The sequence below is a fragment of the Bufo bufo genome, chromosome 1, assembly GCF_905171765.1.
Source record: "Bufo bufo chromosome 1, aBufBuf1.1, whole genome shotgun sequence".
Classification (NCBI taxonomy): domain Eukaryota; kingdom Metazoa; phylum Chordata; class Amphibia; order Anura; family Bufonidae; genus Bufo; species Bufo bufo.
Window position 1 is genome coordinate 277,942,425 of NC_053389.1, and position 21,267 is coordinate 277,963,691.

A 21,267-nucleotide genomic window follows, 5' to 3' on the forward strand; every position below is an offset into this window, starting at 1 on the left:
GCACCTGTTTTGCTAATAGATCTAAAACCTCTGTCTCCATTGTCGACAAACCTGAAGACGATCCCTGAGCTCTTGTGACTATAAATCCTTGAGGGGGTTTTGTATGAAAATCTAGCGGTAAGCCTTATCCTATGAGCCTTTGGACCCATTCCCCTGCTATCTTTTCCCATGCGGAAAGGAAGAACTTTAACCTTCCCCCCACAGCGCTTCTGGCATCATTGCTGGGGCGTTTTTTTTAGGCTGAGAGGAAGAATTTCCAAACAAGAATCCTCTGCTCCCAAACCCCTTGGACCTAGAATTTAGTTTAACACGACCTCTTCCTCGAAATCCAGATGAGGAACGAAATTGGCGTCTGGATCTGGAAAAGGAGTTGGAGGTAAACACTGTTGCCATACCGGGAAATTTCCTTTTTCTATCTGCAGCTTTTTCCAAAAGGGAGTCTAGTTCAGGCCCAAACAAAAACTCCCCCTGACAAGGGATACTACATAATCCTTGTTTTAAACCAGAGAGCATTCCGAGCCGAATTGGAAAGGGAGGAAGCCTGTTCTAACAGTTTTACTGAATCTATCGAAGTGTCAGCCATAAAATCTTCCGCTTTTTGTAAGGTAGGGAGAGAGGCTAAAATCTGTTCTCTAGGGCATCTATCCTTAATCTGACATTCTAACCGTTCTAACCAAATAATCATTGACCTGGCCGTAACAGTTGTAGCAATGCTAGGTCTAAATGCGGAAGCCGCCGCTTACCATGTACTTTTAAGACAGGAATCCACTTTCTTATCTAATGGGTCTTTAAGAAACCCCATATCTTCGAAAGTAAGGGAAGAATTCCTTGATATTTTGGAGATGGCTACGTCAATCTTGGGTGCTTTATCCCATGAAGAAGAAGGCTCTTCATCAAAGGGGTACTTCCTTTTCAAACTTCTGGGAGTAAAAGCTTTCCTATCTGGTTTCTTCCATTCTTTATTAATGAGGGCCATAATCCTTCAAATACGGAATCGACCATAGACTTATCATCTTTAACATCTTCTAATTGTAGTGTAGAACGAATAGCCTTTAATAATTTATCTGTGTCTTCAACAGTCAGGAAATAAACTTTTTCCCTCCACATCATCTCCAGAGGATGAGGAATACGGAGATTCGCCTGTCTCCTGCTCTTGTTCACTATCGGCTGCAGAATCCACTTCTGACGATCAGCCTTCTGCAGATTTTTTCTGACGTTTACAGGTTTTTAAGGAAGATTTTACCTCAGATCTAATAAGTGACTTAATAATTTTCAAAAAGCTAGGAGATTCCTCCGCCACCGTTTTGTCAATACATTTTTGGCAAAGCTTCTTAGTATATTAGGAGGATAAGGGACATCCACATAATGCACATGCCAAAACTTTCTTAGGCCTTGTCTAAAATAAAGAAATAATCAAAATATCAACTCGGTATCAAAGTTGGGCACTTACCCACTCCTATTTCAGACTTGAAAAGGTACCGGCGCAGGGATATCTCCTTCTGCCGGGTCTCTTTTCTTCCTCCATAGTATTACACTAGGATAATCTTTCAATATAAGAAAAGTAATCATCATACTTCTTATAATCATGGAGGGAACAGGATCTAAACACTGTCCCTTTTTGAGGACAATTGTTTGATCCAGAGGGAAGGCAGGATACCAGCTTCAATCACCAGGTAATTTTTTCCAGTCCAGGACCATGCCGGCCACTGCCGGTATTTGCGCCCTATCACTGCCCTTCCCCCACGGAAGTTTTGCGTAATTAGAATGTGAATTCTGGCTAAATCGTAAGTACGTCACATGGAACGCACGTTTTACCGGAAGTAACGTCCACCGCTGTTTGCGCCTCCTCCACGTCTAAACCGCACTTTGAGAAGTCACCTGGAGCTGCTTCCTTACTCTCCTGACGTTGCGTGGCCTTACTTCCGCGGAGGGGCACAAGCACCTGCTGCAAGAACCGGACGGAGGCCCCGGACCCCCACCGGCTCCTAGGGTCCTGCCAGCCCAACGTATGGGCGATAGGACCCAGAAGGAATTTACCACATAGCCCTCTGGGACTTCCAGGCCAGCGGTACCTGAAAGAAAACTGCAGGTCTCCCGCTCCAGGGACAGGAAACCACTGAGGTAGGAGAGAGGCTCCACCTTTTTATTCTGCAGGTTTCCTGTCCCTGGGGGCGGATCCTCTCTCTGTGGTGCTGTCGTGGGGGAAGGGAAAATGACAGATATTTCAAAGCTCCTATAACTGCTTGTGGTCACATCACCTCTGAAGCCACTCTTTGGCTGACACGGTGCTTGTGACCATGCCCATAGCCACCCGGATGTAAACAGTGCTGGTACCCGAAGATGAAGAGAGCAGAGGCCGTGCAGACCACGGATCGGAGTGGAGCAGGTAAGTAGGAATCTTCTGTTTCAGGGGCCATGTTGCAGGAATTATTAAAAAATAATTTTTACTGGAAAAACTCCTGTAAGGTAGCCAATGCTTCTATCATCAGGGATGGAATGTCAATCAGAGAGCCTGGTATGCTGTCCCATCTACACATTTAATTCATAAGGATGGTCTTCATACATTACACTAGAGGTGGGCACCAGTAACAGTACCTCAGTCCCATACATACAATCTAATAGACAACAGGAAATTGCTGGCTGCTTTTCAGGGGTCATTTTACCCACTGGGCCCCTGTGCAGCTACCTTGTATTACACCTATAAAATATGATATAAAACTCTGCTGCTTACCTTCATTTTGGCTTCTATCCATTTCATGCTTGTTGCCGCTATCAATCGAAAGAAAAAAAAAGGTAATTAGTTCCTAGATAAAGATAACCTGTCAGCTCAATACTTGTATTCCCATAAAATAACAGCATTGGATCATCATCAGTCTAAAGTGTGTTGTCTCTATAAGTCCTCCTAGAAATGTATGACAACTGGGGGTTACCATCCCCTTGTCATATGAATGTACTGCAACACACTCACTGACTGGACAGTGTCAGGCTGTGTAGTCATATACGTAACTGGTAACACCCAGTTGTCAATTCATTCACGAATGTCTAGCAGGAATAGCAGAGGAACATCAAAACGCACAGTAATAAAAAATATTCTCCAGAAAGATTATTTCATATGTAATACAGTTACGGTATTTTCTAAAACAGACATAGCTTATAGCAGTGTTTCCCAACCAGTGTGCCTCCAGCTGTTGCAAAACTACAACTCCCAGCATGCCCGCACAGTCAAAGGCTGTCCGGGCATGCTGGGAGTTGTAGTTTTGCAAAAGCTGGAGGCACACTGGTTGGGAAACACTGGCTTATAGCACCTGCTTCTCATCGGCCAACTCAAAATATAAAGGCTCGTTATGAAGGACTTATTTGAGGACATTCAATGTGAAAGGACCCAAGAAATAGCACATTTCACCTGCAATGTTCATTGCAATACAAATGTGCAGTTGCTGCAGGAGAAATATGCAGGTGCCATTAACTTTTATCCCACCAGTGATAACAGTCGATTACTAGGGGATTCCGCTGCTGGACCGATGACAACCAATTAATCATCAGTTCTTATTTTATACAGAGATATGGTACGTAAGGCTTAAATAAAAGCCATATGAAATTTAAGTGAGTTTAGTTTTAGTGAGTTTACCATTACAATCCCATACATAGCCTCACTTCTCTTACAGTAAAGAATCCTCTTCTATGTTGGTGTAGAAACCTTCTTTCCCCTAGACGTATCCTTGTAGCATTAAAATTAAGGATATAGTCAGACAAAGGGTTTTCTACGTGGGACAATCCACAAATCCTGAATCACCAGGAACTCCCAGATTTTAAGACAATATTTGGGCTATAGTAACTAGTGTCACTCATGCTGAATTAAAGAGGACTGGTCATCACAAAATGCTTTGTAATCTGCAGGCAGCATGGTATAGAGCAGGAGGAGCTGAGCAGATTGATATACAATTGTGTGGGAAAAGATTCAGTGTACTTCACTGTTTGAGGGTGAGGTGCCATTGATTGAAATAATTCTCTGTTTAAGGGTCCGTTCCACATCCGTTCCGCAATTTTTGCATTTCAATGGGGCCAGAAAAGATGCGGACAGCACACCACGTGCTGTCCGCATCCGTAGTTCCGTTCAGCAGCCCCACAAAAAAGAAAGAGCATTTCCTATTCTTGTCCGCAGCCATGGACAAGAATAAGCATTTCTAGCACATGGCCGATGTCCGTGTTTTATGGATCCGCAATTTGTGGACCGAAAAACACTTGCGGACGTGTGAATGGACCCTTAGTGTGTATACAGAGATAGCTGTCAGTCACTGATAGCTGTACACAGGGAGGTGTTATCAGTGATTGATAGGATTCTGTGTGTAAGTGTGGATACATAGATAGCTGTCAGTCAGTGATAGTTGTACACAGGGAAGGTGTTATCAGTGATTGCTAGCATTCTCTGTGTAAGTGTATATACATAGCTAGCTGTCAGTGACGGATAGTTGTACATGGGAGGTGTTATCAGTGATTGAAAGCATTCTCTGTGTAAGTGTGTATACATAGATAGCTGTCAGTCACTGATAGCTGTACACAGGGAGGTGTTATCAGTGATTGATAGGATTCTGTGTGTAAGTGTGGATACATAGATAGCTGTCAGTCACTGATAGTTGTACACGGGGGAGGTGTTATCAGTGATTGATAGCATTCGCTCTGTAAGTGTGTATACAGAGATAGCTGTCAGTCACTGATAGCTGTACACAGGGAGGTGTTATCAGTGATTGATAGGATTCTGTGTGTAAGTGTGGATACATAGATTGCTGTCAGTCACTGATAGTTGTACACAGGGGAGGTGTTATCAGTGATAGATAGCATTCTCTGTGTAAGTGTATATACATAGCTAGCTGTCAGTGACGGATAGTTGTACATGGGAGGTGTTATCAGTGATTGAAAGCATGCTCTGTGTAAGTGTGTATACATAGATAGCTGTCAGTCACTGATAGTTGTACATGGGAGGTGTTATCAGTGATTGATAGCATTCTCTGTGTAAGTGTGTATACATAGATAGCCGTCAGTCACTGATAGTTGTACATGGGAGGTGTTATCAGTGATTGATAGCATTCTGTGTGTGTGTGTGTATTAATAGACAGCTGTCAGCCTTTGTATACACACTTACACAGAGAATGCTATCAATCACTGATAACACCTCCCCCGTGTACAACTATCAGTGATGACAGCTATCTATGTATACATACTTACACAGAGAATGCTATCAATCACTGATAATACCTCCCTTGTGTACAATTATCAGTGACTGACAGCTATCTATGTATACACACATACACAGAGAATGCTATCAATCACTGATAATACCTCCTCTGTGTACAACTATCAGTGACTGACAGCTATCTCTGTATACACACATACACAGAGAATGCTATCAATCACTGATAATACCTCCCTTGTGTACAATTATCAGTGACTGACGGCTATATATACACACTTACACAGGAAATGCTATCAATCACTGATAACACTGATTCTATAAATGACAAGTTTTACTGATTCTTTCCCCACATTTTGTGGTGACAGGTCCTCTTTAATGGTTATCATGAAATTTAATTTTCAATCAGATTTAGAAAAAATGATTGGCTGCTGTGGCATGTTAGTTTTTCTCTATAGCACTTTAGATACTGTATATGTTAGCTATATATGTTAGTATATTATTAGCCACTATAAAAATGTATGGTGCTGTGCCTGGACAGCCATGGACTCTATAATTAGTTGATCGTGGGGGTGCTGGGTGTCGGGTAGTATTTAGTATTCAGTTCCTGTCCCAGAGAGATCACTTTGACGCCGGTGGAGAGGCACAAATGATTTTGTACAAAATGTATTTGCCAAGAATCTCATATTTAGAAAATGAGCATAGTATTAGTGCCAAAATATTTCTTATAACTGTGGCATTATTGGATATTATTTGTGTTTGCAGAGTGCTGTCGCATTGTTTTTTGGCTTTGTGTTTTCAGTCATGACGACGTGCACCTGCGCATTGGGATATGCTGACTGACCACTTTTCTCTTTGCGGGCCCCCAATGATGTGATATTCATGGCCTATTCTAAAGATAGGCCATCTAAGTCAAAGATAATGGCTTTAAATTTACCAGTAAAATAACAAGTACTTACACCATATTACAATATCATAATCTTCATAAGCAGAGGTAAGAAATTCATGCAGGTACGGCCTCATAAGCTCCAGTCCTGTTTCTGCACATGACCGGTGGTCTAAAAGATTGAGGAAGAAAATGCAGAAAGAATATCAGAAACAACATTATAGGAAGGAACTGCCCTTGAAGCAGTTACCTTGTATAGCTTGCAAAGTAGCTCCCGTGATGAAATACAGTTTTTGCATAAGATGTAGTGGGAAGATTTTTTTCCAGCTTCCCACTACCTATGCAATATTAAAAAGTGCTATTAAAAAGTACAACTGATACCACAAAAATCAAGCCCTCATATAGCTATAGTAAGGCAGGGAGTAAAAAAATAATAATAATTGGGTCGCCTTTTTACGTCGGTCCAGTTAAAGCGCTGCATGGGTCTCCATGCAGCGGAGTGCAGGGGCTTGGCTCCTACAAGCGAGCCGCGCTCCTGCTCAAACGGCCCAGTCCGCCAGAAGCACCAATCTAGACTTACTCTGTCTTCCATCAGCACCCAATGAATTAAATCGCAGGGTGTCAATGTCAGTGCAGGCAGACCAGGGCCTACTGAAGGCCGCAGGCTTGCCTCTATTGTGTCCCAGCAGACTGTGCTTCTCTGGCACAGCCTGCTGGTGAATGTCAGTATAGCACTGACATTAAAATACATTGAACTACAGGAATAGCGCAATATATTTTAGAAGTGAACAAAAGACCACTTATTATAGTCCCCTTGTTTGACTATTAAGTACCATATTTTTTCCCCCCATAAGATGCATTTTTCCCCCCAAAAGTGGGGGAAACATGCCCCTGAGTCTTATAGGGTGAATACTAATGAGTGCTTCCATTATAGAAGCGCTCATTAGTACCGGAGGACCAGGAAGTGGTAAAGGCTCTGAACTCACTCTTCCTGGTCCTCGGCTGTGGAGTGGCTGCGCACAGTGTGAGGGCGCTCAGTGACCTCACGCTGTGCACGCCAGCTCACAGCACAGCCGACAGCAGGAGGAAGAGGATTGCAGGCGGTGAGGAGTGGCAGTGTCCAGGTGCAGGAGAGGTAAGTGGGTCTTTAATTTTATAAAACATGAGGCAATATGGGGCTGCAGGAGAGGTAATCTGAGGCAATATGGGGCTGCTGGGGGGGTAATCTGGGGCAATATGGGGCTGCTGGGGGGGGTAATCTGAGGCAATATGGGGCTGCTGGAGGGGTTAATCTGAGGCAATATGGGGCTGCTGGAGGGGTAATCTGAGGCAATATGGGGCTGCTGGAGGCTGATCTGAGGCAATGGTGGATAATATGAGAGGCAATGGGGCTCTTATCTGAGGTCTGATTGGGGGTCATTCACATTGGGGTCTGAGCTGAGGTCTGATTTGGGGTCTGATCTGAGGTCTTGTTGGGGGTCTTATTAACATTGGGGGTCTGATTGGGGCTGTTAGCTGAGGTCTGATTAATATTGGGGGTCTGATTGGTCTTCTGACCTGGGCTCTAATTAAAAAATTTTTTTTCATATTGTCCTCCTCTATAACCTAGGTGCGTCTTATGGGTCGATGCGTCTTATAGGACAAAAAATACGCCAGTTAAAAGAATTAAAAAATAAAAAAGTTTTATAATAAATAAAAAAAAAATCAAGTTTAAAAAAATACACCTTTTTCCACTTAAAAATCGCTTTTCCATAGAAAAAATGGCAAAGATAATATTTCCTTCACATATTTGGTAACTCTGTGTGCTAAGCTCCCACACTATGCTATTATTATGTATATGATTCCATTCGAACGCTGTAAAAAAAATGCCAGAATTGCTGCTTTTTGCTTATTCGCCATAAACAAATGAAATAAAAAGCTGTTATATATCCCAAAATGATACCAATAAAAACTACAAGTTGTCCCACAAAAATCGATGGAGCTCTGTACTAAGAAAGCATGTTAGGCAAAACTGTGTGCTTGAGGATTAAAGATGAGAGCAACATTGGATGAGGACATACTAACCAAACAACGTGTAGTCAACGTCTAGGACCAGCAGCTTTTTCTCTTCTCTCGGTGGATTTAGGATCTCTACCTTGTAGTCTTTGACACGACGCGAAATCTTTGCAAGATTTTCTTCTCTGAAAATGATGAAAAATTACCCGGGCCAGCTCAAATATTTCATACACCTTCACTAAGCTCGGTTAGACTACTAAATACTGGCACAGTACTCGCATATATGTTCCAGTAATACAGGTGTAACATATCCATGCCACTCTTTACATAAAGCTATATATTGAACATCCCTAGTCCCTTATTCCATTTGGCGCCGATTTTGCTGGCAAGAATTACAGCAGATCCACTATCTATCAGTTATAAAACAATGGGGGTTATTTATCCAAGATCAGGGTTTTACGCCAGTCTTTAGATGCATCCTCCGGCAGTGCAGGGGATACTAATTTATGGCATGGTGCAGGCCTCGTGATAAATTAGGCGCATCCTCCGCCCGTCCATGTGCCTGAAGTGAAATCTATTTCAGCCCCTGACTGGAGTAGATTTCATAGCCTAAATGACAAAGTGAATTTGCTGGGGCTGATGGCCCTGCCCGTGCTGTTAGTAAATGACCCCCAGAGAGGGAGGAGGGGAATGCTGCTGCAGTTTCACAAGGGGAGTATCAAAGAGAGATACGAGATTGAGTCTGAGCGTACAGAACACATCACAACAGACATGGAGAAGGAAAATGTGCATTTACTTAGCAATAGGAAGGGGGAAAAAAGACCCAAAATCTGCATATTATACACACTTATGGCTGCACCACACCTAATACACATCTCTGAGAGTACTGCGATTCAAGCATACAATACCGCACTAGCATCAGGCTTCCAAACAGTAAAAAAGTAAGGCCAAGACCCACCGATTTTCCACTTCCACCACCTCGTCTTCGATGTCAAAGTCATTCACCACATCGTCGTTGTCCGGTGGTGGAGCCAGCACATCTTCCTGCAATAAACCATGGCATCAATTTCTGAGCAGCCAGTAACAAGCCAATATAAGGGGACAAATCTCAGAGAAATTCAATAAAGAAGAACACCAGATCCCTTTGTAATACCTTCTCTAAATCCCACATCTCAAATATGGACTTCAGTACTGGGCTTCAAATTGTAAACCGGATATAGGAGAGCTGGAAAGAGTTAAATGGCGGGCAGCTAGATTATCATAGGGGATGGAAGACATTAAAGGCTATGTACACCTTTGGAGGCAATTTTTTAAATTATTGCATTGTACTTATTTTGGGCTAAAAATAATTTTTGCAATTGGTCTTTGTTAAAAATATGAAGCCCTTTTTTCTGTACAGAGCTGAGATGCTCCGCTAGCTGCCTGTGTATTTTATTTTCTTTTCAGTCATTTGGGGAGCTGACGGACTCCTTATCTCTGCTCTCTGACATTATAAACACTCATAGATCAGTTCTTATCTTACTGATAAGAATGTGGCTTAAATACTAAGTGTTTATGACCTCTCAGTAGTTTAGTGATAAGGTTTATTAGATGACCGGCACAAAGTGAAAGTACCAGTCACACAGCTAGAAAAGTAGTTACCCCTTTGTGACAGAATGGCTCAATATTTTTAATAAACGGCAATTGAAAATATGATTTTTAGCCATAAATGAGTAAAATGCAATCTTAAAAAAATGCCTTCAAAGGTGTACATAGCCTTTAAAATTGGCCCTGTACTTTCAGTAAACTTCTGATATGTCATAGGGACATATCAAAAGCGTAGATTGGTGTGGGATCTGAGCGGCAAGACCCCCACCTATCTCTAAAATGAGGGGAGAGAAGTGCTCGCTTGGTGCACTCTCTCTCTTTTCGCTGGAAGCGAGACAGACTCGATAGAAAGTCTATGGGCACGTCTCACTCCCATAGCGCAGCAAAGAGTGAGAGGACGCTAAGCGAGCGCTTCTCTCCGCTCATTCTAGAGATAGGTGGGGGTCTCAGCGCTCAGACCCCTATCAATCTAAACTTGATAGTCCTATACATTTCAAAGGTTTAATGAAAGTACAAAAATAAATTTATCTATACGTCATCATGGGTCACATGGCCTACGCGCAGCTCAGCCCCATTGAAGTGAACGATGCTGAGCGCGTTACCAGGTACAGCCGCTATATAATGTACGGCGCTGTGCTTGGTAAGCACGGAGAAGGCGGTTGTGCTCAAAGGAGCACCGGTGCATTCTTTAACAGCTGATCTGTGCGGGTCCCAGGTGTCGAACCCCCACCAATCAGATACCAATGTCCTATTCTGAGGATAGTTCATCAGCATTAAAGTCTCAGAAAACCCCTTTAATATAACAATGTCATATAACTGATCTGAGGAAGGTTGAACCTGATGGGCACTTGTCCTTCACATAACTATGCATTATGAGCCATTCCCTATTATATGCCACTTGCCCCATGTGGGTAGTTAGGCGATGGGCAGGTTGCTTTTCCTGTGATTACGCTCAATTGCCCTCAGTGTGTATAGATAGGAACTGTAACAGCCCACGTTCCCCCCAGTCATAGAGGGGCAGTTTTCTGCATTCTAATGACACTGCTTACCTGCCTGTCTATAGCGGAGGCAGAAATCCTTATTTTATACACCTTTTCTGCCTTTACAGCTGCTGCTTGACATTGAGTACTGTTGACCATCTTCCTTGTATCCAGAATGCCCACATCCTCTTGTTCTGTTATCTATGCAGTATTACTATTAGGCCCCTTTCACACGGGCGAGTATTCCGCGCGGATGCGATGCGTGAGTTGAACGCATTGCACCCGCACTGAATCATGACCCATTCATTTCTATGGGGCTGTTCACATGAGTGGGGATTTTCACGCATCACTTGTGCGTTGCGTGAAAATCGCAGCATGCTCCACTTTGTGCGTTTTTCACGTAATGCAGGCCCCATAGAAATGAATGGGGTTGTGTGAAAATCGCAAGCATCCGCAAGCAATTTCGGATGCGGTGCGATTTTCACTCACGGTTGCTAGGACACGATCGGGATGGAGACCCGATCATTATTATTTTCCCTTATAACATGGTTATAAGGGAAAATAATAGCATTCTGAATACAGAATGCATAGTAAAATAGGGCTGGAGGGGTTAAAAAAAAAATAATTAAAAATTAAACTCACCTTAGTCCACTTGATCGCGCCGCCGGCATCTCTTCTGTCTCCTTCTTTGCTGATTGCAGGAAAAGGACCTGTGGTGACGTCACTTTTACCATGGTGATGGATCATGTGATGACTGGAGTGACGTCACCACAGGTCCTTTTCCTGCAATCAGCAAAGAAGGAGACAGAAGAGAAGCCGGGCTGCGCGATAAAGTGGACTAAGGGGAGTTTAATTTTTTTTATTTATTTTCTTTTTAACCCCTCCAGCCCTATTTTACTATGCATTCTGTATTCAGAATGCTATTATTTTCCCTTATAACCATGTTATAAGGGAAAATAATAGCAATCTACAGAACACCGATCCCAAGCCCGAACTTCTGTGAAGAAGTTCGGGTTTGGGTACCAAACATGTGCGATTTTTCTCACGCGAGTGCAAAACGCATTACAATGTTTTGCACTCGCGCGGACAAATCGCACATGTTCCCACAACGCACCCGCACATTTTCCCGCAACGCCCGTTTGAAAGAGGCCTTAGGGTTTGCATGTCACAGATTTGAATATGGCAAATCCAAAGTGTATTTTACCGCAGAAATCTGTACTGTGTATGAGCACAAGAAATGGTGTTCATTCAGCTTTGAATCCGCGGAAATTTAAGCATATTCATTATGTCAACAAAAAAATTATTTAATTTTTTTTAGTTTCTGTGGCAAAGACAAAAGATTTTTTTCAGGAGCATGTGAATGGGGTTAGGGTACTTTCACACTAGCGTTATTCTTTTTCGCCACGAGTTCCGTCCTAGGGGCTCAATACCGGAAAAGAACTGATCAGTTTTATCCCCATGCATTCTGAATGGAGAGCAATCTGTTCAGGATGCATCAGGATGTCTTCAGTTCAGTATTTTCGCCTTTTTAGGATGGAGATAATTCTGCAGCATGCTGCGGTTTTATCTCCGTCCAAAATTCCGGAACACTCGCATTTTTTTCCCATTGAAATGCATTAATGCTGGATCCGGCCCCGAGTGTTCGAGCAAAACAGATCCGGCATTGTCGTCTGCGCATGCTCAGAACGCAAAAATGTGAAAAAAAATTAAATGCCGGATCCGTTTTTTCAGATGACACTGGAGAGACGGATCCGGCATTTCAATGCATTTGTCATACAGAACAGGATCCTGATGCGTCTGACAAATGCCATCAGTTTGCATACGTTTTGACGGATCCGCCAGGCAGTTCTGGGGACGGAACTGCCTGCCGGAATCCTCTGCCGCGGCCCGCAAGTGTGAAAGTACCCTTACAAAAACCCCATTCACATACGTTACATGCGGAATGTTAGCAGATCTGTTGAGGATTTAGGCGCAGAATCCAAGTTGCAACCTTCTGCAATATGTTACAATCATATATTCGGGCAATAAAAAAAAATTGGCCATGGCCGGCAAATGGTTAAAAAAATAAAATAAGGGCATTTAGACTCACTTAGCAGCACCGATAACGCAGGGTCCCAGCTGCGTTTCACTCCCCGCTTCATGTCTCGACACAGCCAGAAATGACTGCGGGTGCCATTCAACCAATCATGATGGTTGGGCGACAACTGCAGCCATTTCCCGCTGAGAACAGGAAGTAGAGCACAGCGGAGGATCTGCAGGGGTGAAGATAAACTAATTTCTTTATTTATTTTAACCATTTTCAAGCAAAGTCAAAAAAAAAATTGTTTTCATTTTGCTGGAATTCCTCTTTAAGCATCCTACATAGTTTGGTATCAACCAGGCAAAGGTGAACCCATGGTTTAAACCCACAGGGAATATATTTACCAGACTCTCTTCCCGGGTTCCCATCATCATAATTTTCGTATTTGGCTTCAACTTCAGGACCCCCAGTTTCATGCTGTTGTCTACCGGTTTACCTGCACAGTATATGAAAGCAAAGGATCACAACCACCTATCACCGCTACACCAGTAAAGGGGTTGTGGGGTCTAACACATTTCTTTTAAAGGAGGAGACCACTAATACAGTCTGTCCATCCTCTTCTACTGACCTACCCTTTAGGATACCCCAGGTCAGCAATAACATGTCTGCTGAGTCCATGTTACACCTCCTGCACAGTTCCTTGCGTACCAGAGCGCTGATACGGCAAGAAGCGCTGGGAATTTGCAGAATTGTGGCACCAGAGGGGGAGGCAGCCAGCCCAGACCACTGGCACCAGAGGGGGAGGCAGCCAGCCCAGACCACTGGCACCAGAGGGGGAGGCAGCCAGCCCAGACCACTGGCACCAGAGGGGGAGGCAGCCAGCCCAGACCACTGGCACCAGAGGGGGAGGCAGCCAGCCCAGACCACTGGCACCAGAGGGGGAGGCAGCCAGCCCAAACCACTGGCACCAGAGGGGGAGGCAGCCAGCCCAGACCACTGGCACCAGAGGGGGAGGCAGCCAGCCCAGACCACTGGCACCAGAGGGGGAGGCAGCCAGCCCAGACCACTGGCACCAGAAGGGGAGGCAGCCAGCCCAGACCACTGGCACCAGAGGGGGAGGCAGCCAGCCCAGACCACTGGCACCAGAGGGGGAGGCAGCCAGCCCAAACCACTGGCACCAGAGGGGGAGGCAGCCAGCCCAGACCACTGGCACCAGAGGGGGGGGGGGGCAGCCAGCCCTGGCCACTGGCACCAGGAAGGGGGGGGGGGGCAGCCAGCCCTGGCCACTGGCACCAGAGGGGTGCGGTGCCAGTGGTCCATGATTATCACTAGGAACAGGGGTGGGACTATTATTTGGGCAGGTCCAGTAGCCAGCGCCTATTGGGTTTGGGCAGGTGCCAGGCAGTGGTTTGGCCCTGCACCTTCTGGTTTTGGGGGGTGACATGTCATACTGACTTTAGATTGGGATCCCCTCTCAGCCTCATGCCCAGCACCCCCATTCTGAAGATCACCTGGGTTGACACATTAGGTGGGTGCTGAACCTTCTCATCCACCAGCACAGCACCCTCATCTCACCCTTGTATTTGAGACCCAGCAGTTTCTGGCGCTCCGGCAGGACCCCGGTGAGGCTCTTCAGGGAATGCTTGAGATCCATCACCGTGTCCTCCTCAGACAGGGCAGACAACGGGAACTCCTGGCCGCCCCATTTGATGATCAAAGATAGGGTCATCGCCTTGGAACCGGGAATCCCGGACATGTCAACGGATGTCCTGTGACGGACTCTCTACACCATCAGAGCCGGACTCCTAAACACCCACAAGAGTCACTTTCATGAAAGAGCCGGCACCGGCACCTCAAGACACAACAACACAACGAGACAGAGCGGATATGACGTCTGAGTGACGTCTGACTACGTCAGAGGCTGCAGTGCCCGGTAGTCATGGTAACGCTTCCTGAAACTGCCTGCTGACAACACGCAAGAACTTCATATCCCGGGTCCCTGCTGTCCCTCTGGCACATGGCCTGTCACACCAGGACACGTGGTTCAGTCCAAAAAAGTGTCCTTGTTGCAGAGAGTGACACCCAATCAGAGGCCAGCTTTCATTTTCCCAGTGTAGTTTAGGAAATGAAAGTTAAACTAGTGAAGTAAACATGTTCCATAGCGCTGTACAGAGATTGTTCCCATTTATTTGAGCTCACACTCTAATATAAATTTGGTATCTCTGTATTACTATAATACTGTATTAATACGTAAAAAAAAAAAAGGTACGGGTGAAAAGTGCAAAATTTAACTCCTTTAAATCCACCATACCTGTAAGGTAAATGGCGGGTTTTTGGCATTAATACATTTCAATGGAAATTAATGGCGGATCCAGCATTCTGGCAAGTGTTACAGAATTTTGGAATACCGTAAGAGGGACTGAACTGAAGACATCCTGATGCATCCTGAACTGATTGCTCTCCATTCGGAATGCATTAGGATAAAATGGAAGCGTTTTTTTCCGGTATTGAGCCCCTAGGACGGAACTCAATACTGGAAAACTTTAACGCTAGTGTGAAAGTACCCTTAAGGCTACATGCACACGAACGCTGATTCTCATTTATTTTTTTTGTTGCTTGGCAAAAAGAACTGAACAAAATGTGTTACTGTAAGGGTACTTTCACACTAGCGTTATTCTTTTCCGGCACTGAGTTCCGTCCTAGGGGCTCAATACCGGAAAAGAACTGATCAGTTTTATCCTAATGCATTCTGAATGGAGAGCAATCCGTTCAGGATGTCTTTAGTTCAGTCTTTTTGACTTTTCAGGACGGAGATAAAACCGCAGCATGCTACGGTTTTATCTACGGCCAAAATTCCGGAACACATGCCGGATCCGGCATTTTTTCTCATTGAAATGCATTAATGCCGGATATGGCCCCGAGTGTTCCGGCAAAACGGATCCGGCATTGCGGTCTGCGCATGCTCAGACCGCAAAAAATGTGAAACAAATAAATGCCGGATCCGTTTTTCCGGATGACACCGGAGAGACGGATCCGGCATTTCAATGCATTTGTCAGACGGATCAGGATCCTGATCCGTCTGACAAATGACATCAGTTTACATACGTTTTGACGGATCCGGCAGGCAGTTCTGGCGACGGAACTGCCTGCCGGAATCCTCTGCCGCAAGTGTGAAAGTACCCTAATATGTCTACTTGCTGTCTATGAGCCACGCATGCGCAGTTAACACAGCGGGACGCTGGAGGATTGTAGAAAGACCGCACAATACACAGTAACGACCTCATCCTTGAGAGTCTGCAGTGAGCTGAGAAGCGCTGTTGTGCTAATGTGCCGATATACTACTAACAGCTATGAGGAGTCTATATATCTGGGAGAAGCACGGCTATGGTCATGTTTTATCAATGCAATTCCAGTCATATTAGGTATATGAACGTTGCGTGAACAAGGAGCGATGAAACAGTGCTACTACAGCATAGTGTAATACATAATAATGGAGAGGATATCAACTCTACATAATCTACTAGGAGGCATTAGCTAGTTATATCACAGCTCGCAGTTACCAAGTATTAGGCCTCATGCACACGACCACATGTATTGTGCAGTCCACAATCCACAGATCCCCAAAATACTGTCCGTGTGCTAGACGCATTTTTTTTGTTGACCTATTGACTTTAATGGGTCTGTGGACCTTATTTTGCAGATGAGAATAGTATGTGCTCCATCGTTTACGGAACCGACATACGGATGTGGACAGCACACGGATGTCATAGCAGTTAGGGTTACATGGCTGCTCTCAATGCACGTTGGGGGCCCCCTTCCAGAGATAGGAGTGGGTTCCAGAGACATAATACCAAATTATTCTGTTGCCATAACTAAGCCTTCGCCCTCATTGAGAGACTGTAGGCACTTAGCCTGTTAAAGACCACTGTAACCTTCAAGTGGAGGTGGCATCATGTATACTTTATTTAGGCAGCAAAAGAGCAAGTTCTTTATATGCCCTTAATTATACAGCTTTGTCCTGAAAGATTATTAACCCTTTCATGACTGGGCCTAAAAAGGCCTGAATGACCAGACACTTTTTCGCTATTTAGCTCATGTGGTGGTTTAACGGCCCTAACTTTTTTATTTGTTAGGCTACCAAATACATTTTTGCAATATATTTATGTGACACCTAGGACTTTTTATTCATGTGTTTTCAGAGGATTATTTTTTTTCTTTTTTTAGGTTTAATTTAGGAACAATTGCAATTTTTTTTTGTCTTTTTTTCTAACTATAGCTTTTCATTTTTTAAATATACAAACTGACACAAAAATAAATTATTGCAATGGAATTCCTATTTTTTGTCGATCGTTTTGATATATAATATGTATAGTTTTGCGTGAACAGGGTGACTATGGCGACGGTTTCAGCTGGAGTGGACTTTTTTAGTTTTTTACATTTTTTATTGTATTCACATTTTCTATTATATTGTTTTTACTTATTTTTTACATTTATTTTTGGCAGATAATGTTTCCCCCAAGATGTCATTAAAACACCTCTGGGGGACACTGACACTTTCTTTTTTCTTTTTGCACTATTTTTACTGTAGCTGGGGTATCCACAGCAGCCCCAATTACAGTGGAAAACAGCCCCCCATGGGGGCATGGAAAACTATTAGAGCTGATCAGGGTTTGCCAAGACCCTGCTGCTCTGCTCTTGCCCCGAGACACCCGGTGGTCACGTGACCGCCAGCTCCAACAGAGGAAGCGGCTTTCTGCATACTTAAGGAGACTCGCCAACTAAGGCTTAATGCACACGACCGTTGTGTGTTTTGCGGTCCGCAAATTGCATATCAGGAAAACACGAATGGCGTCCGTGTGCGTTCCGCAATTTTCGAAAAGGCACGGACAGCCATTGATATAACTGCCTATTCTTGTCCGCAAAACGGACAAGAATAGGACAGGTCATATTTTTTTCCGGATCACGGAACGTTGCAATGGATGCGGACAGCACACGGAGTGCTGTCCGCATCTTTTGCGGCCCCATTGAAGTGAATGGGCCTGCATCCAAGCCGCAAAAACTGCAATTTGCGGACCACAAAACACACAACGGTCGTGTGCATGAGGCCTAAGATGAAGGGCAGTGTATTGCTTAGGGACACGCTTATAGCATGGAAGGCTAAGGTCTCAATCTACATTTCTCGTTTTATGCCGTTATGGGGGTGTTTGAGTTGGGCAGGACTAATAGTCTATTTAGGGAGTGGCAGCAGAGAGGAATCATAGGGTTGGGGCATATTATGCATCCAACGGAGGACAGATTATTGTCCTGGGAGGAAGTCCAAGCTAAAAATCAATTACAGGAGGGACAATATTTGCCATACCTAAAGGTTAGCTCATTTTGCCGTAAAACAGGTCATAAATATAGGAGATGCAGTCCGACGTGGAGGTTTTGACAATCTTCTGGGTACCAAGGACAGGATAACCACCCTTTCAGACTTGTATAGAAGGTTAAGGGACTGTAAATACGATTAACGGAAAGACAAGGTATTTGATACCTGGAGTAAAGAACTCGTAGATAAGACCCTACCTAAAAAGATTCTTCAGGGTTGGGGAAAAGTCAGAATGGCAGTGATAAGTGACCAGTGGAAAGAGACAATATTTCCTATTATCCATAAAGCAATTTATGCATTTAATCTCCCGTATACTATTGCTCCAGCCCATTACCTAAACCAATGCCCGAAGTAGGGTTGTCACGATACCAAAATTTTGATTCAAGTTTGATACCATAAAAAAGTATTGCGATACTCGATACCATTCAATATCACGCAAAAGAAAAATAAAACACTAAAAAAGCCGCGTGCATTCCGCATTTTATGAAACATCCAGCCCATAATAGAACAGTCCTATCCTATTTTTTTGGGGACAAGGTGACAAAAAAATGGCGAATCACATGTTTTTTATTTATTTTTTCTGTTAGGGCGTTCACCGCATAGGAGATATTTTTTTATATTTTAATAGTTTAGACTTTTTTGGACGTGGCGATACATAATAGGTTTTTCTTTATTGTTTATATATTTTATATGTAAAATTGGGAAAGGGGGGGATTTAAACTTTAGTGTTTAGTTTTTACTTTTTATTTAATAACTATTGTCCTATTCACCCTGATAGAGATCTATTAGGGTGAATAGGACTTTACACTGTCTTTGCTGCTCTGTGGTTTGTGCACACAGCAGCAGGGAGCTTACTATGGCAGCCATGGATAGCTTTAGTAGCATCCTGGCTGCCATGGTAACCAATCAGATCCCCGCGATTTCACTGTTGGGGCTCCGAATGGAAGCTGCCACTGCCACCATTGCAAATATTGAGGGGGGGCCCTGTGGCCACCAATGAATATAAGGGCTTATGCACATGAATGTATTTTCTTTCCGTGGCCGTTCAATTTTTTTTTGCGGACCATATGCGGAACCATTCACTTCAATGGGTACGCAAAAAAACTGAAGTTACTCCGTGTGCATTCCGTTTCCATATGTCCGTATTTCTGTTCCACAAAAAAATAGAACATGTCCTATTATTGTCTGCATTACAGACAAGGATAGTACAGTTCTATGAAGGGCCAGCTGTTCCGTTCCGCAAAATACGGAATGCACACGGATGTCATCTGTATTTTTTGCGGATCCGTTTTTGAGGACTGCAAAATACATACGGTCGTGTGCATGAGCCCTAACACTGAGGATGGTGGGGGAGGCCACTGCGCCACCAATGAATATAATTAACCCCTTAATACAGCTGGCACCTGGCCTCAATGACAGGGATCCCGTCGAACCATGTCAATTAGCCCGTCAGGTTCCGCTCAGCGCACACCTTCTTCTCTAAAAGATACTAGCTTGTGCAGTAGTATCGGACAATAGCAAATCCCGGTATTGTATTGATCCGGGTGCAAAAGCTTTGATTGATTATTGAAAGTTCGATACCCGGTGCAACCTTATCCTGAAGTGTGGGTTCTAAAAATTAAATCTCCTACATGAGTTATAGGAATGCCCGGACTTAAAGGGGTTGTCTCATCTCGCTGTTAATAAGCCGAGATGAGACACAGTTGCGACCACCTCCAGGGTGGGAAACAGCAGAGCGATCCGGCGCTCCGCTGTTTCAGTAACTCTCATTGCCGTGCATGAGAGCTACTGAAAAAGTATAGCACTGCAAACTATGCTGCTTCCCTAACTCAGAAACAGCATAGCTTGCTGTGCTACGCTGTTTCAGTAGCTCTCATGCACGGCAATGTACGGCCTTAGTAACGGCGAGATGAGAAAACCCCTTTAAGGAAGCGGTGGGTGGATGTAGGTACATTCATAGGGGTGGTTTGGGGGGGGGGGGGGGTAAAGATGCCACTCTCTCCTCAATATTGTATTTTTCTCGATGTGCCTACATCTAGAGAGTAACGACTCAGTAGTGCTCTCGACAAAGGGGGCTCATTTCACTTTTTTAGCACCAAATCCCAGTGTTAGATGAGGTAAGGCAGGTACTGAAATGCTTATCATATATAAATAAGCTATATACTGAGAGGACAGAGGAACGCAATGGAGATAGTTTATTGAACATTCTTTGACACAACAGGAAATACAATTATTGATGGAACCTTTCAAGTACGCGACACGGTACTACATGCAAAAAGAAAAGGCACCTTGGGTAGGAGGTAGGATATTCCAGTCGTCATGTAATTGGCGAAGAGGGGACTTGTGGGAGGAGATATTAATGTTTCAGTAGCTATAAGTTCTCTTTCACACTAGCGTGACGGATTAGGTCCGGATGCGTTCAGGGTGCGTTCAGTGAAACTCGCACCATTCAAGTTCAGTCAGTTTTATCTGCGATTGCGTTCAGTTGTACATTTTTTTCTGGAAGGGTGCGATGCGTTTTTCATGCGCGTGATAAAAAACTGAAGGTTTACAAACAACATCTCTTAGCAACCATCAGTGAAAAACGTATTGCATCCACACTTGCTTGCGGATGCAATGCGTTTTTCACGCAGCCCTTCTATGGGGCCAGGGCTGCGTGAAAAACACAGAATATAGAACATGCTGCGATTTTCACGCAACGCAGAACTGATGTGTGAAAAAAACGCTCATGTACACAGACCCATTGAAATGAATGGGTCAGGATTCAGTGCGGGTGCTATGCGTTCACGTCACGCATTGCACCCGCGTGAAAAACTCGCCCGCGTAAAAGGGGCCTAACACAGGCGAGAATTCCGTGCGGGTGCAATGCGGGAGGTGAACGCATTGCACCCACACTGAATCCGGACCCATTCACTTCTATGGGGCTGTGCAGATGAGCAGTGATTTTCACACATCACTTGTGCGTTGCGTGAAAATCGCAGCATGCTCTATATTCAGTGTTTTTCACGCAACGCAGGCCCCATAGAAATGAATGGGGCTGCGTGAAAATCGCAAGCATCCGCAAGCAAGTGCGGATGCTTGCGATTTTCACGCATGGTTGCTAGAAGATGATAGGGTTGAGCAACCCCAGACCCCATTAAAGTAAATTCACTGTATTATTTTCCCTTTATAACATGGTTATAAGGGAAATAATAGCATTCCTAATACAGAATGCTTACTAAAATGTCGATTGAGGGGTTAAAA

At 44.2% G+C, this 21,267-nt stretch overlaps 1 protein-coding gene across 1 annotated transcript in view; it reads right to left on the reverse strand.

The window, feature by feature from the left end:
• UBLCP1 (ubiquitin like domain containing CTD phosphatase 1) overlaps window positions 1–14,554 on the reverse strand; it is a 39,485-nt gene extending 24,931 nt beyond the window's left edge. Inside the window, exons 1-6 of the mRNA XM_040439837.1 lie at window positions 14,232–14,554; window positions 13,061–13,152; window positions 9,028–9,113; window positions 8,139–8,254; window positions 6,148–6,246; window positions 2,732–2,769 (exon numbers count right to left, since the gene is read on the reverse strand). Coding sequence (XP_040295771.1) covers window positions 2,732–2,769; window positions 6,148–6,246; window positions 8,139–8,254; window positions 9,028–9,113; window positions 13,061–13,152; window positions 14,232–14,412 — 612 coding nt within the window. The 5' untranslated portion in view covers window positions 14,413–14,554. The remainder of the gene's footprint in view (window positions 1–2,731; window positions 2,770–6,147; window positions 6,247–8,138; window positions 8,255–9,027; window positions 9,114–13,060; window positions 13,153–14,231) is intronic.
• Window positions 14,555–21,267: the final 6,713 nt, after the last annotated feature.